The following is a 17,708-nucleotide window of genomic DNA, read 5'->3' as shown; positions in this document are numbered from 1 at the left end:
CTAGCATTTTCACTCGCATAATAGGCCCTCATGGTCAAGCATACTGAAAACAGCAAGGCATTGATGGGTCCTTTAATTAAAGTCAACAGCCAGATTGTTCATGAAGCTGTGCCTTCTATTGTTTGTATTTCTTATTCTTGCGGGTCTCCTGTATTCTTTCTTAACTACTACAGACGTGATTACATATTGTAATGGTAAATGCTTAGCATTTTTGCTATGGGGCAGCTGAAACTGCTGGGCATTTATAGGCAGCATTTAATACCTGCTTTCTAGGCCTTCTGGCCAATTTTATGATATCCAAAAATATGCATACGCATTTTATAACGTTTCTGTGAGGGCATGTGGGTTAACAAAGAATACCTACAGCACCTAGGTACCATAAAAGCTGTGTCAGTAATACAGTAGTCAAGGCACAGGAATTATGTAATAGAATGTTGATGCAGCCCCTTTGAAAGTTCTATAATTGTGATCTGTTGTATCACTGTAACAAAGAACCTAAGCATTTTTGGCTGCCCATTCAATTCATCAATAATGAGAAAAAAAAAGTATGCTAGAAAAGACGATGTCCTTAGGCAGTTGATGGAGGTATTCCTATAGACATGTAGTTTTTGGCAAGCCTGTGAAAAATACAACAAACTAATTTTTCTCTGTTGTTTGTTTCAGACATTTGGAGAGAGGATTCTTGGTGTGGTTTCATGGATTATGCCCGTTTCTGTGGCACTGTCTACATTTGGAGGCCTCAACGGAGGCATATTCGCGTCCTCCAGGTAAGTTGAAATAATACTGTAAGTGTAGTGAAGTACCCACTGTTGGTGGGGATGGGATCTTGAAGTTTTCAAACTAAGTTTTCAAACAAGAAATCGGATAGGGCCAAATCTGGAGAATATGGTGGGCATTAGGAACCAATTGAAAGCTCACTAAATTTTGCCATTACGATGGTTGATTTGTGGAACAGTACTGTTGTCTTGGTAAAAGAGCACTTTCTTGTGCACCAATCTGGGCTCTTTTTCTCTGTTTTTTTTTTCTTTCCAGCTTTTCTTTCAAACAGACCAGTGACATTGCATAGTACTCATCTGTTATTGTTTTGCCATTCTGCAAGTAGCCGATAAAGATTGTTCCTTGGCTATCCCAGAAAGCAGTGGCCAACACTATCCCAGCCAATGAAATGGCCTTCGCTGGAGTGCTTTCATCTAGGGCTGTCCGCTGCGTTGACTGATGCTTTGATACGGGGCTGTAGTGGGGAATCCGTGTTTCCTTCATGGTGACGAATCTAAGCACACAGTTCTGGTAGATTGATATTACGAATTGCCAGGCCCTTCATGGAAATGTCCTTTTGCATGTGCTGTTTGTCCGCAGTCAACAATCACAGCACCCATCACGCACACAACTTTTTGTCTGAAATTCTTTGTGCAGGATTTTGCGCACCTTTTCAATCGAGGTACTTACAATACGGACAGCCTTGCACACTGTTATTTGGTGGCCCTTCATAACAATTCCATTCATTTTTTTCACGATGTCTGGAGTGGTGACATCAACTTTGCGTCTAGCACGGGCTTCATGATGAGTTGATGCCTGGCCATGTTTAGATTCATTCATCCAAGAAAGTCTTCAGCGCTAGTGCACGGTCCCTGTGAACTTCCCCTAACTTGGGTCTAATCTGCACAGCTGTCCACTTCTTCAAAACGTTTTATCACTCTGGGAGCTGGCCCCAACCCTCCACACTCTGCCACATGACTTGGGAGGGATCCCAAACTCCTTCCTTCACCTCCATTCCATCCCCCAGCCATGAGCAGTGGGAAAGCATGCTAGCCAGCCGAGACCCCGGCGATCAGCTTCAGTTGGTTAATAGGGCCTGTCAGGCAGCAACCACACAGGGACCTCTAAACAAAGACCCCCCACCATTGCAGCTTTGGAAATTAATGAATTTTTGGTCCAAATAATGTTTGCTACTCAGCTATATATACTGGTGTGGCGGTGTTCTCCATTTCTGGGTCTATTTTGTCACCTCTATTGCAAGATGAAAACCTCTCTGATCCACTGCTCCTATCCTGCACTGTCGAAATCCATTCTTTGCCACCAAATTTCCTTGTCTCATCCCTCCACCAAGGTACTTCTCTCCTCCTGCCGCTGTAGTCCGGTCTTTCAGTAGCCATTCCATTACATTCAGGGCCAACTGGTTGTCAGTGTTCCGCATTACGTCTCCAGCCCGACTTCACGTCTTTTTCTAATTTGAGCTATGATCTCTTCCGCCTGAGTTTGCTCCCTCATCCAAGGTGCTCATTTCTTATCTCTAAACGTTACTCCTATCATTCTTTCCAAGGCTGGTTGTCCTGACCTAAGTTTTCATTCAAGCTTCTTAGTAAGTCCTCAAGTGTCTGTCTCGTAAGCTATCACTGGGAGTGTGCGTTGATTGTAGAGTAAAGGTGTGCGGATATCAAACTTGGAACTGTAAATATAATTTCAGTAGTGAAAACCGGCTGTGAATTGGGTATCTTCAAACATGATTAGTAAAGAATTGACTTTGAATTAAATTGTATAGTTTTGCTTTAGTGTGTATAAAGCTTCTAAAACACCGTGCCCCTCCTTCCTGAAAAAAGGGAACTTAGCCAGTCAGGACTTACCGTAACACATCAGTGTTCATGTACTATTGCTTGACACGAAAATGGTACAAAAAATATTGCCATGTAGAAATGCAGGTTCTGCAACATGCTGTGGATACAGGGAGTGTACGAGATTTCAGCGCATGTTCCCCAGGTGGTCAAAATTAACCCGGAGCCCTCCACTATGGTGTGCCTCATCGCCTGCATTGTGTTGGCGCGTTAAACTCTAAAATCAATCAAATCAATGAATACAGGGAGTGTAATTTGACGGGTCTCACCAGTCATTGAAAGGAAGCTAGGCATGTTAGTAGCTGGTATGACTAGTAACTTACTGCAAGTCCACAGTAAGTCCCGATTCCTCACTCACTCGACTCTATAAATATTACCTATACAGGTTTCCACTTCAGTTAACGTACACCACAGCCGGTATACACTTGTTGCACGAAACAGTTCACATTTTAGGCTTTCTTGCACAGTTTTGGCGTCGTGGGAAAAAGCCATTCCAAAGGGGCATACTTTGCGGTGAAGCTTGAAAGTTTGCAAGTTGGGTGGCAGAACCAACTTTCATGTCTTTATTATTTGTGAACTTCGAATAGCATGCGAAAAATTCAAATACCTCGAGCTGTAAAACTGCGCTGCGATTCCAATTGAACAGCAAACACTATTTGAATTTTTGAATATTCGCACACCTTATTAAATACCTCTTTCAGGCGAAGCTTGTTTTGGCTGACTTGTGCCGTCGATGGTGGCATACGCCAAAACGCCTTCTGGCAAAGCCAACTTTAGCCACGTTCTCTAAAAATGATGATGATGACGCCCTTGGAGTGTGGCACGTACCCACTTGGGGGTATCGCCCAGGGATAAAGTGCTGACTGTGCCAACTTTACCCATTTGCACTTTGGGCGCAGCTCTCGCTTGCTGTCTGCAGCTGGCGTGGGCATGCTTGCACAAGTATTGCGCTATATCATGCCACAATGGGAGCCAATCAGCATGTTGCTCGCATCATGCCACATTGCTGGTGAGGTCAGTTGCTCTCATCGGACAGTTCATGTTCTAGCGCAGCATAGGTAGGCCGCGCGTGGTTTGCTCCACAGAAGAGTGGGCAGCCATTGAAGCATTTAAGCGAAAGGAGCATGATTTGCAGGTCAGCAGCAGTCTTGTGGGTGTGCTTGGGTCGTGCTGGCAGGTCGCTTCGGCAAAGGTGCGACCACTTCGGTCCTGCTTCGTGGCGTGTACGCCAGACGATTGCATTGCGATGAGCTGAACTTGTGGAACGCGTGAGGCAGAGTTGGTAGCTTGGACCGTGAAAATGTGTGAACGCGTTTCCATTTTAAATTTTTTCCCTGAGTGAACCGCTCCTCGGTTCACGCTCAAACTTCACACAAAGGTCACCTTTAAATTTGTGGTCTATTTTGTTTTACAACCAGGAACAATGACGGTACTTACCTGTTTATTCTGAAAATGAATAAAAACGATTTTCACCTATGGGAAAACGGCGGCTGATTGGGACGTGCGAGCTGGTGCAAGCTGATCTTGGAGCGACAGTGCCACATGCGCACGTTAGAGATCCCCAGGAGGTCAAAATTAATCCGGAGCCCTCCACTACGGCGCGCCTCATCGCCTGTGTCGCGTCAGCGCGTTAAAACCCTACAATCAATCGACAGTGCCACCTGGGGTATGCAAAGCAAAATGGACGATGGAAATTCACGGTCTATCCATGTCAGGAAGGGGCCAAATGAGGTAGCAGACGATCAGAAAATGTGAAAGCAGGTGAGGAAACAAATCCAATGTTTATTGGCAACGATGAACCGTGGGAATATTTTATTATAATTGGTATCAACTGTTATGCAACTATTCATGGTCATTGCAAACTAGGGACGAAAAAGATTTTGTGATCGTCTGCTACCTCATTTGGCTCCTTCCTACCGTGAATACCCATGTATTTCGCTCTGCATGCCCCCGGCTGCGCTGCCGTTCCAAGATCACCTTGCACTGGCTCGCACGTCCAAATCGGCCGCCATTTTTCCATAGGTGAAAAGCATTATTTATTTTCAGAATAAATAGGCGAGTACCGTCATTGTTCCCGGTGTCAAACAAAATAGACCACAAAATGCGAACTTCGTGTGAATTTTGGAGCTTGAACCGAGCAGCGGTTTGCTCAGGAAAAAATTGTAAAGTGTTCTAATTATCGTTGTAACACCCTGTATGTGGTTTGGACCCGCCGCAGTGGCTAAGTGCGCAAGGTGTTGTGCTGCTGAGCCCAAGGACGTGGGTTTCATCCCGGCCGCGGCGGGTGCTTTTCTGATGGCGGCAAAAAGCAAAAACCATATGTTGAGATTTCGGCGCACGTTACAGATCCCCAGGGGGTCACAATTAATCCAAAGCCTTCGACTAAGGCGCACCTCATAGCCCGGGGCAGCTTTGGCGCGTTAAACTCCACAGTCAAAATCAATTCAGCATACGTTGTTTGATGCAATAGGCCTTGTTCCAAAGCACGCAGACCAGGCTGACTGCGTTGTCCATACCGAGCCGTAGCAACAAACAGGGGTCAGGCACCACGGCGGAGTTTGATAACTGAATATACCTTGGAACGTTGAACAGAGTGATGTGTAAAAACACACATGGCTGTCTAAAGCTTCTATTTCAAGTAATTGGGCATATGCATTTCCTTGTGTTTCTTGTGTCTGTTCACTAAATGTTATCTTTTCCTTTCAGGTTATTCTTTGTTGGCGCAAGACAGGGGCATCTGCCGACTTGTCTCGCTATGATCAATGTGACACATTTTACACCTGCCCCCAGCCTAGTCTTCCTGGTTAGTCTGAAATTTTTACCTGGCAATTATATGTCAAATGGCAACACAGATGCTAATGTTATTATAAACATTCCTTAAGCCCTTTACGGAGTATCTACATGCAAGGATATAAAGAAGATTGCTGCAAGATAAAATTCTTTACTGTGATTGCCCTGTGTGTTGCAGCATAATTCCCAATTTTGCTGGTTTTTTATACATTTAATAAGTGTAAGAGGTGTAAACGGCAGGTGCTGCAGGCAACTACTTTGCCATGAGCGTTTGTACTGCTGCCATGTGGTGTTGTGTAAGATGTGTTCTGCATGACACAGATTTTTAGAGTAAATTCTCAGAAATCGTTACGCTATTGGCACCAATTGTGGTATTTTGTAAACTTATAATGTTTTTTATTTATGCTCACTGATATTCTACATTGTGTTCTGTGGTCAAGCAAATGTTGCTTTTGAATCAAGATTATTGTTACAGAATGGGGAATGAGTTCGTAGCCAAATTAAACTCATATAGTTTAGAAGGACACGTTGGAAGAGTTGGTGCATTAACAAAAAGTCTAAAGTGTGTGAACTTTGACATCGTACAAAAAGCAGGAGACACAGCTGTCTTGTCTTCTGCTTTCGGTGTGGTGGCAGTAGTTCGTGCAGTTTTCACTTTTTGCAAACTAACCTATGCTGCACTTTCTCGACGTTGGGTTTTTTTGAAAGCCTCTGGGTTCTAAAAACTGGTACAAGCTGTGGCTGTCATTAGTGGGTGAACAGGATTTGAAAAGTGTGAATTTTAATGGCTGCATTTTATTCTGTGCTTACTTATGTTTTGACAGCATAGTACATACTTTTACAGCGAAGCTGTTAGCCTCTAGTTGGTAAGAAAATTTCGTGTCGTAAACAAAAAAAATACCAGGCAGGACCCCGCAGTTCTCGCCTAAGACGCCGAGCACATGCGTCAGGCGAATGAGGCATACTGCACAGAGTTCAGTATTCGTTTAGAAAGCTGCAGAGTAGCATCGAAAACGCATTTAGTGACACTAGGCAAGACTAGTGTCACTAAGTAGAGCAGTTCTTGCCCAAGACACCGAGCGCTTGCGTCAGGCTAGGCAGGACCTAGCATTTGCCGCCAGAGAAGCCGAGCGCAAGTTACAAGCCCGCTGAGATGAAAAACATTTCATACCCTCCTCCATCAGCATTTGTAGTCGTTAACTACAGCTTCGTTGGACACCCACTTTAGCAGGGCAGGATGACGATTTTTTTTTTTTTTTTGTACCTTCTGATGCTTACGTATAATTTTCAATGATGCTTTCAGTGCCTTCTGAGTCTGCTGTACCTGACAAACACAGACGTGTTTGTTCTGATCACATACACTGCCTTCAGTGAAGCAATGTTCATCATGCTCTCTGTGGGAGGGCTCCTTTGGCTTAGGATAAAGCAGCCCAATACTAAACGGCCTATTAAGGTAAGCTGACCTCTTTCAGCCACACGATTATAAGATCCTCCGCGGTTAGTCACCATTTGCAGCTACATGGCCAGTATGAGTGTAATGCACAGCATAGCCATTGAACTTCCACTCAGACTAGCAAGATATTTAAATATTAGGACTCCCATGAAACCTTCATTGACAATAAAATTATTTAACTACTTTGGAGCTGATTATTCTGAAAGATCCTCATACTAATACAGACGTCTCTCTGCGGTTGTGATAGTTCAGTTAAAAAAAAAAAGTTTATTTATATACAATAATCAGCACTCGGCGTATTAAACTGGTTACTAGCAAACTTTTCTGGAAGTTGGCTTGCTTTTTTACCTGCCCAATCATGCCTAGTTTTTGTTTGTCAGTTTGTTGTAAGTCATTTCGGTAACCCAGTAAGATACCCCTTACATCTTCCACTCTTTCAAGCAGCTGGTGCCGCTGCAACCACTAGCAGGCACCAGTGCCCCCCCACCCCCCTCCCATGCCGCTCCTTTCCCCGCTTTGTTTATCCTCATTTCCTATTTACTTTCACACCTTGTCCACCTTTCTTTTTTTTTTTATATTGTGTGCACTTGACTGCACCTGTGTAATGGCATCACATTGCATTCACCACCGACAATTTGAAGGTACTGTGTGCTGGTTAAGTATGTAAGGCTTGCAAGCCTGCACGGCCACTGGTGTCTCCTCTGGTGCACTAAACAATGAAATATGGGAGAAGATGAGGGGTTACTGTTGAAACGAGATTTTATGGAGTTGAGCACAGACTGTCGAAACTTCTTGGACAGTGGGAATTTCGTAAAATAGAGAAACGCGAGACACCTTCAGAGAAGCACCAAATTTATTTCATAGGTCTATTACCTTTGCCTGGCATACGGCTCAGCAGCAGAGGTGTCACAAGATTCTCTTAGCTCACAATAGCTGTGGTAGCCTCCTCTCTTCTATACCAGCATATCTTCCAGGAACAAAGTTAACGGATGTTGGTGCACAGTTTGTGACAGCATCCACACTGCCACCTTCCGACACCTTCTGTGTGTCTGCTGCAAGTTTTAGAGGTTCTGTATCCTCAAGAGTTGTCGCATCCATGCTTGCCGATATCAGTGGTTACATAGGTACTCGCCAAAGTTGATGCCCATAAGTCTATATTATTCTCTGTGTCCTTGCGTGTTCTCTTCCTGCGTTTCGTGTATGTCCCTACAATCTCTCTGCTGTCACTTTTTGTCTCTGTTGTCGTCTTCTTTTCGTTTGTTTGTTTTTCTTTCCAATCCTTGTCTATTTATTCAAAGCGTTTTACGCTCCCTCTACCCACTCAGTGGCGGGCTAGCAGGCGCACCTGCGTAAGGGTCTCTACCTTTCTGCCTAGCCGTGCACGCCACTGGGTGGGCACACTGACTTTGCAAATAAAATTATTATTATTATTATTATTATTAAGCAGGCAAAGGAGGGGCTTCAAGGACTTTTTGATATTCTGCTAACAGCTAGCCAAACATGGTCGGGCTTCATTGTTGAGCACTCTAAATGAAGAAGTTCATTATTGCTGATTTTTGTGTTGCTGTTCAGGCTGCAGCCACCATGGCTGTAAACACAAAAACCTTACTTTCTTTTTTTGCTCTAGCTTTTTCCCCACTGATTTTTTTTTTAAAAAGCTTTGTGAATCAGGTTGGGTGGGTTTTTTAATCACTTAAATTGCACGGTTGTATGGAAAAATGTGATGGACCAAACATTATTTGTTTTTTCTAAAAAGTTTCATACAGCTTTCGAGGTTTTAATTGCAGTTTTTGTGTACTGTTGCATATGCGAAACTTACTGTTTCAGCCACATACAAAATAATTTAAGCCATTATTTATCATCACCATTTGCTAAAAGGGCCTCTTCAGCTCTTCTCTTGCTGTTTGCGTCCGTAAGTGCTGCCAGGCTCGGTCGACAAGTCAAACCCACCGGTAGGTATAAAAGAGATTAGTTTTGCCGTGGCTACAACATTTGCAAAGTAAATATTGGGACCTTCAACACAGCTCCTTCGTCCTGTCTGCTTTCTACTTTCACAGCACCGTACTTTCATGTCCTAGTGTTTGATTCGGTCGAAGTGAGGTTCTCTGTTCTGATTGAAAGAAACATTGACTGCTCCATTAAACGTCTGTTCCTCCTCCTCCTCCTCCTGCTCCTCCTGCTCCTTTATTCTCTTCCTCTGAACACAAGATTCAAACAAGATATTGTAATTTGCTTTTTTCTTTCTGTAGACCTGCATCCTTCTTCCACAGTGCTGTGCAAGTGTTTTAATGTTCAACGTTATTCCTGGGCACAGGTGAACATTATTCTGCCCGTGGTGTTCTTCCTCATCTCGCTGTTCCTCGTGGTGCTGCCTTTCTTCAGTCAGCCACTGGAAACGTCCATTGGTGCTGGCATCATGCTGTCTGGAATTCCAGTTTATTTCCTCACCATTTACTGGAAGGACAAGCCCCTCGCATACAGAAAATTTATTTGTGAGTGTACTTTCTGGCTATCAATTAGGGTTTGAGTGGCCTCTTTCTGCTAGGCGACTGCGACGGTGGGCACCAGGGACTTGAAGAACATTCCTAAAGTTTTATTGCTGCAGTATATGTGCAAAAAGCACTTGAGTAAACAGACTAACAGAGCAACAGGGAACTCGTCAGGAATAATACTGGGAGCCAAATTACGTCCGAATTTTTATCTTGGTGTCTCAGTGAGCCATGGTTATTAAAGGGGCTATAAAGACAAAATGCAGGTTTAGTTCATTCCAATGATTGCCTTGTTAAAATAACACTGACACCACTTTTAACGTAAACTTCGCACTACTTGCTCACACTGTACTTATGACGTATTATGGGCCACTTGTTGCGATTGGCTGAAGCTGACAAAGTCCAGCGCAAATTAAACAGGGATTATAATATTCCAGAATAAGCTTTTTGCACTTGAATCTAGTGCATATTCTTTTTATAGCAGTAAGAATGGTGGGGTAAGCAATGGAAGCTGTGAATGAACAATGGCAGCCGACGCTGCCTAACATAGCTAAGGCACATTGGGCTTGTCTGACATGATACTGGCCAACTGGTAAAAGTGACACTGCCACTTACGTGGTCCTGTTTGTTGAGCCACAGCCAGTGTTTCACGAAATGATTATCAACTGCAATAAAACTGCGGCAGGTACAAGTGCACCCAGAAGTAAATGGAGTGCAAACAACGGTCCTTGAGTGAAATTGCTGTGCCTTCTAGGCAGGCAAACGGTAACCAACGTAGCCAAAGGGATTGTGGAGATAGCGACAGCCTCAGTGAACATACCAACTTTCGGTTTAGGTACCTGCCCACAATACGTCACAAAACATACGATGCAGCAGGAAGATTGAAATTCTGGCTTAAGTTATTGAATTTTTTAGTTAATAAAGCATTGTTTGCTGCCGGAAAAGCGCTGAGGTTACTATAAAACACCAAACCTTTTGAATAAAACAAAATTGTATTTTGTCTTCATGGCTCCTTTAAGCATTCTGATTTCTTTAAGCTTTTGGTTATAGCCTTTCAATTCCTGGATGAACATTTTATTCCGCATGGCTGTGTGCTAGTAATTTTGGTTAAACTGCTTGCCTGTATGCTTACCTAGCTGTTTCCATAAAATAACAGCTTAATTTGTTTCTCGAAGTCAGAAGCAGCTGTTAGGCTGCGTGACGAGCTAAGTTTCCCGATATATGTTTGTCAAACATTTCACAAACCGGTGCGCTTGCAGCACTTGCTGCAAGAGTAAGTTCCGTGTGGAAAACGCATGTTTAACAACTTCTTAAGGTATGTCATGTTGACCTGTATGAGGTGCTAAAAACTTATTAAAGAGGTACTGACACAAAATTTTGAAGGCGAGATAACTTCGGGAATAGATTGGTGTAGACACATATACATCATCTGCAAAATATCAGCGGCGAATACAGCCTAGAACATATTTAAAATCAATTTTAAAGCGTGAGAAACGCAACCGAGCAGCCAGCAGAGGACCACGCGCAATCGACATCCCGTGGGTATTTTGTCAATAAACAACATCCACACACGTCACGAGCTTGTGTTTGCCGCTTCCGCACTGCCGGCGCTTTTCGCCGGCTTGCCGCCCCAATCGGAGGGCTGGAGGGCGGAGCTTCTGCTCTCGAGAACGAACGACCCGATCGTTGGCGGCGGAGGCGCCGTGAATTCGTCAGCTCATCGGGCAGCTTGCTGCGACCAAAGTTCTACAGCGATTCCAGGCACTCTGTTTCTATTACTTCTGATTTACATTGGACGCGAAAACACGCCGGAGACACGAAAAGCCCACTGAGCGAGCCGCACGGTCGCTGTGCAGGCGGCAGCCACAGCCGCGAAGTGGCCCAGGCCGGCGCCGGTAGCTCGAGTGATATAGCTTGTTACAGCTGCACGAAATTGCACCCAAGTCCCAACCACGGCAGTTTATATGAAAAAGGAGTTAATGATGCGATGGCGGGTTGCATTAAAAATTGTCATCTGCACCGCTTACGAGAGCGGCAATTGAATATCCGCCTCAGTGCTAAGCCGAACACATCTGTAGGCGGACCTGTAGGCAGACCGCCCGGCTGCTCCCAGCGCGCGTTGTTCTCTAGCCGCGGCAGCATTTGCACTCGCAGCGCCTGTGTCACGTCCACGGTCGCTTTTTAATTAAGCGGCTCACGAGATCAGTACGTGGGGGCATTGGCAGAAACTGCCGGCGACACGGATTCGACAGGGCTACGGCAGCTTTGCTCTGTGATATCCCTCCGACAGTCACGTGGTCAGCTTTGTTCACACAAAATCCATCGTTTCGCGGCACCTGCTGAAACCGAAACTGCGACTGGCCACATTGAAAATGCCTCTAATTAAACAACGGTGGCATGCTGAAGCAAATGAGGTTTCTACAGGTGATAAGTAGGTCACTAGCTACTTATCGCAACAAAAAAAAAAAACAAGATGCAAAATTTTTATGTCAGTGCCCCTTTAAGCTCTGCCATTTTTTTAATGGTTCTTCTGGGAGGTAAATGAATTGCAGCATTTGAATTGCACACCTAATACAGTGTAGACCCGTAGTGATGTTTTCTAATTTTATTTTCAGATGTGCTGACTGAGTATGTGCAGAGAATCCTGTACAGTGTGCCACAAGAAGATAAATTGGGATGATAGAAAGCCCATGCATGCATTCTACTCAACGAGGATTTCCAGACAAGATGCATTCATCAGCTAAAGCATGTTCACATCAAGTTCCAACTTTTTTTTTTTTTTTTGTAACTGCCCTCAAGTATATCACATTTGCCTTAAGTGCAGGATAGGCGTGTAAAAATTTTTTACACGGCATGTACGCACTATGTATGGTGCGCATTGAGTGGTGCAGTTGGCACATGATTCAGGAATGCAGAGGTAATGTAGGGCAGGAAGAAGAACATGTATGACATGTTCTGCACATCCCTACAAGGAGCTGGCTTCGCTTTACTTGGTATGTGAAACATGAGTGAGACACTAGAATTTTACTGTTACTTTTTATAGTTATATTTCAATTTATTGCAGCATTTTGTAGTTGAAGTTTTTGTGTTTCTACAATATACATTCATATTGCCGGTGCGCAATATGCCAAGATGCTGCTGTAAATATTGTTCATGGTGAAGGTTTGTGGTGAACAGCTTTTGCATTAAACTTTTGCAGTACTTAAATTGTTGAGCTTTGAACGATTTTCACACAGCAGAATGTGTATGCTATCTGAGCATCTTGGAGCATTGATGCATGTGTGACTTGTAGTGTAGGAACGATATATTCAGAACTCTGGAATGCATACCTTCAGGTCATATGACAGTTGAAAAGGCCCTTTGTCGACTGTGTGTGAAAGCGTCATGGTTTTTGTGACTTGTGTTTGTTACATTAATGCTCTGTTGAGCCAGAGGGCGAGCATTTGTCATGAAGGTACTATAGCTGGCTGGGCAACTAGACATGTTCCTGGTGACCACCAACTGGCTTTTGCAAAATGAATATACCTTCATCCTAGTTCTTATAATAATGAAAGTGAATTCTTGCATTTAGTGATTGGGACAAAACTAGGTTTTTGTTGGTGCTTTAGTTTTATGTAATATATCTGGGAAAAAATGGATCTTTGAAGCAGAGTCAGGCTGGGGAGGAAGATCAGGGGGAAAACAAAGCTGTGTAGAACGTGTTGCCTGTGTGCATTTGATGTTTTAAAATAGCCTAACAGATCTCGTTAAAGTATGCCCTGAGAGGTGTTGTAACTGAATCGCCGAAAGTGTGCAGCCCATTTCAACATTCCTTCACAAAGCAAACTTGTGCTACTATTGGGTTTGCTATTGTGGTGCAAATGGAGCGTCCCTATCACAAGGTATTGTATTTGCACATTAATGACATGATCAAATGAAGAGGCTGTCTGTCATCACCTTGGTGTTTTTGCTGCCAGCTCTCCAATCTCCATTTAGCGCTTGTACCACTGTTTCTTTCTGTTAAACCGTGCACTGCTCGTAGAAATACCTGATATCCGAATTAGAGTGGGTAACCCTGCTTTTATAATCGTAGGCCTGCTGCCCAGCTGCTTGACTGCAGAACGTTGTTCTGTTCTCCTGCCATTCTCACCCATTGTTTGTAGAGTTCTGCCAGACCAGTGATTGACTCAATGGATGCGCGAGTTCGAAAAATGACATCAGCAGTCTTGGGTGATGGGCAGAAGAGGGAGTAAGCTTGTGTTGTGAATTGCAGGCATTTCTTGTTTTGCTGTGGATAAGCTGTGAACTGCGCTGAACACGTAGCTTAATAACCAATGCTTGTGCTCGAGATTAACACCTGCATAGCTAATGAAAACCATTAGTAAATCGCACATATGTGCACGGATTGAAATACCTCAAAATTCCTTGTAATGGAGAGTGTACGTAAAGCTTTTTCCTGAAAAAACGCTGGCAAAGTTGATTGTCGGCTTGTCTTTCTGGTCATTGCGCACTCACAAGTAATGCTTGTTGAATTGACGGACTGACATCCAAAAGCTACTGGGGTTGCTGCCTGGCTAATCATGATGGAGCATGTGAGCGGCCACCGTTGCTGCGTGAGTAAATGACTCTTTTTCATTTACCATTCGTACTGCTGGCCTGTGTCACCACCAAGGTTTTGGCCCCGCTCAGTCTTTCCAGTTTGGACTTTTCATAAGTGGGCATAATTCAGGTTCTTCCGAAAATCCTGATGTTTGGCCATGGGGTGGCTGAGGCCTCTGTCAGGCCACGTTCGCCTTTAGTCTCAGCCTCCCCTTCGTTTTTGCCAAGAAATAAAAAATCAAATCAAATCAGAACAAAATTTCATCTTGCAATCCAAATTATAAGCTTAGTGTATTGTTGCTGGCATCAGAAAATTCTGGAAAGAAACTATCTCGCTAAGGAACTCCTTTCTTCCTTCAGGCCTTGTAGACATGTGGAGAGGGAACTTCAGCCCATAATCGGGAAAGCTTCCTGCTCTGCGAATGAAGGGGCTGCAGAATTTGACTGGCTTGACCATATGCCTCTATATTCTGCATTGGAGTCTGAGCTTTGTGTTAACTACACGGTTCCTTTAAATAGGTATTGCTTCACTGAGGGGTGATAAAGCTGCATTTTAATTCTGCAAAGAACCCTTGCTGGATTCAGTTTTGGTTTCTGACATCGTTACCCATTTCAATGGCTGGGTGAGGAGGGAGGGGGCGTTCGTGGGTCCACCAATGCTGCTGCAATCATTCGCTGTGCACACATTGTCTGCGTTTTCATGGTTCCTGTGCAGCGTTCACTTTTATGGTGCATGTTGACATTCTGGACAACTAGAATTTCCTATTTCACTTTGTGCACTCCCTCGCACTCCGAGGATGGATTAGTTATGTTGGGAGCTGCTGTGAAAAAGCTTAGCCCCCAAGCTCTAGTCTGGAACATCGAAATTGTATTGTGCTTTCTGGTGTCTGCCAGAAAAGGCCATTAGATTTGGCAGGAAGCTATAAAACAGCCACTCCCTGGACATTGTCAAACCTGTGTGTGCACCCAGCGATCTCATGGGAGGCCTTGCAGAAAATGAATGCTTAAAGAGATGTTTCAGGAAAAAACAATTCATTTGCACCATGGGGTTTCAATATATTGCAAGCTGAATTCTGAAGACAAAACATTGCCCGTATGGATACAAAAAATCTTGCGCAAATACAATATGTTTGCATTGCAATTTTTCTTCGCTGAGTCGTATTTTGGAAGTGTTGGAGCATTTCTGTTCCAAAGGGAGCTCTGCGAAAGATCAAATGAAGGAATGGAGCTTTACTCTGGAGGCAGGTGGGAAACGGAAAACAGGCATTTGTGTAATAGTTAACGGCTGGTTTACCAGATGTCATGCAGGCTGTTTTTTTGCACAGAACACGTATCAACTCAACAGCTCGAAGGTATAAGAGGCAATGTCATGACATTCTGCAGACGTAAATAGCACTGTAAGAATTGTAATCATCAAAACTATCACTCATTCCTCCGAAGTAACAGTATGTGCATTCCGAATAGAAATATCAAGCTCCTCTGTGCATTGACATTGTGGAGGCAGACTGCGGGTTCGCATTCGTTGTTGTTCAATTTATTAAGGAATTAAAAAATTAGTCAATATCCAGAATCTGCATGGGCAAATCAGGTTGAGTAAAAATAAATGAATGCTATGGCACAGCCATGTACTGTTTGCCCTTTCACCAGGTTGCAGAGGTGTAGAAGTTGGGAAATTACATGAATGTAAAAGTTGTTTACTTCAAGACTCATTGTTGTTTGAAATTTGTTTACATGTGCTTAAAATTATGCTGACAAGGGATAGCTGAGTTTCCATTTCCTTGCAGAGAATGCATTAACAATTTCCCTTGGGGCACTTAGCGATTGACTGTTTGCAGGATAGGTAACAAAATGTCTGTGTAGATCTGTGAGCTCATAGATGGGAAAATGGGTGCAGTTTTACTTAGCATGTATTTCTGTACCTACCAGTACTGGTGCCTCAATGACTAGGGTGTAGTTCAGTTCCCTGTTACACAGGCTGTCAATGCACGTGTGCTTGGCACTCATGAAGGAACTCCTGTGGGACTAAATTAATCAATTAAGAAATGCAGAAATGTTTAGTAGCGGGCTAAAATTAAAATGAGTTTTCCCACTGTGCACACTTATTATTAAAAGAACACTGATGGGAGTTGTAGACATCACGTAATTACCTTTCCTGATCAAATTCTAGATTTCGCTGGTCGTGTTCATTTTTTTTTTTTTTTTCGTTCATCTGATTTACTGCTCATTTTTTAAAAGAAGTGTGTTTGAAAGTGCTGTTTCCCACACAGCATCCTTCCCACCCATTTTCTGACATCAGTTATGATCGCACGTTATATTTAGCTCTAAATTTGGGCAAGTTAAATTTGGCGAAATAATGGATGCCAGCAACTGCAAAGGAAGTCACCTTCAAGACTCCCAGGGCATAGCACAGTTCTCGGTCTGTCTCCCAAGTGGTCGTAGCCGCAAGCCACATCAACAGAAGCTTCTGATTCCCAACTTGTACTTAGGTGGATTGTTCGACAATAGCAAACTTGTTTTGAGAAGTTTCAGCCCTTTTCAGGTGTCGACCAGCTTAGAAAATCCAAGTTTTTTGCACATGGTATTGTAGGCCACGATGGCGTCTGTACCACGGGTGTTGTGGGGTTGCTTGCGTTTTCAGCCATTTTCTCCAATTTCTAGGCTGTTAGTGTTGAGATCGGTGACTGTATCCAGCGCTGTCTGTGGTTCCGAGGTCACGACATCACAGAATACATGTTCATGATGGTGACGTCGACTTCGCAATCATACCAAAACATCTCCAAGCTTTTACGCGTTTCCCGCAGACCCATTGGCATTGTCACTTTCATGCACATCTTTGATGTGTTATTGCCATTTTGAGTCATCGCCAGGAGTGCTTGCCCTGAAACCAGAAGTCTTACTCTCACAAAGGCTGAATCCTTAATACTTTCTACCTTTTAGGCACGCCGAAGGCCTCCAACTTGCGCATCCTTTTGTTTTTCGTTGGATAATGTGCTTATACCTATATGAGCCTAGATGTAACGGATTTTTTTAATGGAGGTATGTTTTTTTTTTCACATTGGAGAAAGTGTAGGTTGGAATATGAACTTTAGTATTCCTGCTCCACATAGCCTCTTGAATGAATGTTAGAACTTGGCAGTCAGTATCAATCTACAATGAACTCTGCAGAAATTTTTATTGATGTACTTGCGCGACATATATGTTCCTAGGCGCCTGTGGCTTATGTGTTTTTTTGGGGGGGAGGGGAGGGGGGAGCAGCTGCAGCTTGAATGTTGTGTGGGCAAGCGTAACTTTTGTGCTGGATGCTGCTGGGAAGTTGTAGAATTGTCTTGCGTTTTTGTGTATTGTAGAGGTCCCTTAGAAACACATTGTAGCACTTTAGGCGACATTTAGAAACCGTCGCACATCTCTGAATGTACGTGTGAAGCACCCTTCGCACTGAATGACACCTGTTTTGCTCATCGATTTGTTACCCTAATCCTAATTTTTGTTGAGTGTTTTCAGAGCTTTGATTGTGATGACTGGAGGAGTTTTGATTGTGTAGGATATTTGGTGTGCAGTTGGAGTGTGGATCATTTGTGTTTTGCTGGCATGTTCTGAAACTATTCTCGGAAATGTCGACCACTTCATGCCTTGATATAATTGTGGTGTTGTTTGTGTATACATGGTCTTCTCAGTGACACGTTTACGTGACCGTACCAAGTATTTGTGGACTGTAGATGTGTACATCTCGTGTAATGTAAAGGGACCATGTGATTGGGAAGTCATTTTTGCTTTTTGTAGTTGGAGCTG

At 43.7% G+C, this 17,708-nt stretch overlaps 1 protein-coding gene across 2 annotated transcripts in view; it reads left to right on the top strand.

Annotated features, from left to right (window-relative positions):
• Window positions 1-16,969, top strand: part of Mnd (L-type amino acid transporter minidiscs) — a 107,111-nt gene extending 90,142 nt beyond the window's left edge. For both annotated transcript variants that reach the window (XM_077687160.1, XM_077687159.1), the window contains exons 6-10: window positions 664-767; window positions 5,316-5,412; window positions 6,703-6,852; window positions 9,167-9,344; window positions 11,957-16,969. In XM_077687160.1, the coding sequence (XP_077543286.1) occupies window positions 664-767; window positions 5,316-5,412; window positions 6,703-6,852; window positions 9,167-9,344; window positions 11,957-12,021 (594 nt within the window). In that variant the 3' untranslated portion in view covers window positions 12,022-16,969. The remainder of the gene's footprint in view (window positions 1-663; window positions 768-5,315; window positions 5,413-6,702; window positions 6,853-9,166; window positions 9,345-11,956) is intronic.
• The last annotated feature ends 739 nt before the right edge of the window (window positions 16,970-17,708 follow it).

The sequence above is a fragment of the Haemaphysalis longicornis genome, unplaced genomic scaffold (genome assembly GCF_048455015.1).
Source record: "Haemaphysalis longicornis isolate Haplotype H1 unplaced genomic scaffold, Haemaphysalis longicornis Haplotype H1 scaffold_1, whole genome shotgun sequence".
NCBI lineage: Eukaryota > Metazoa > Arthropoda > Arachnida > Ixodida > Ixodidae > Haemaphysalis > Haemaphysalis longicornis.
Note: the sequence above shows the minus strand (reverse complement) of the source record. Positions and strands in the feature narration are given on the sequence as shown.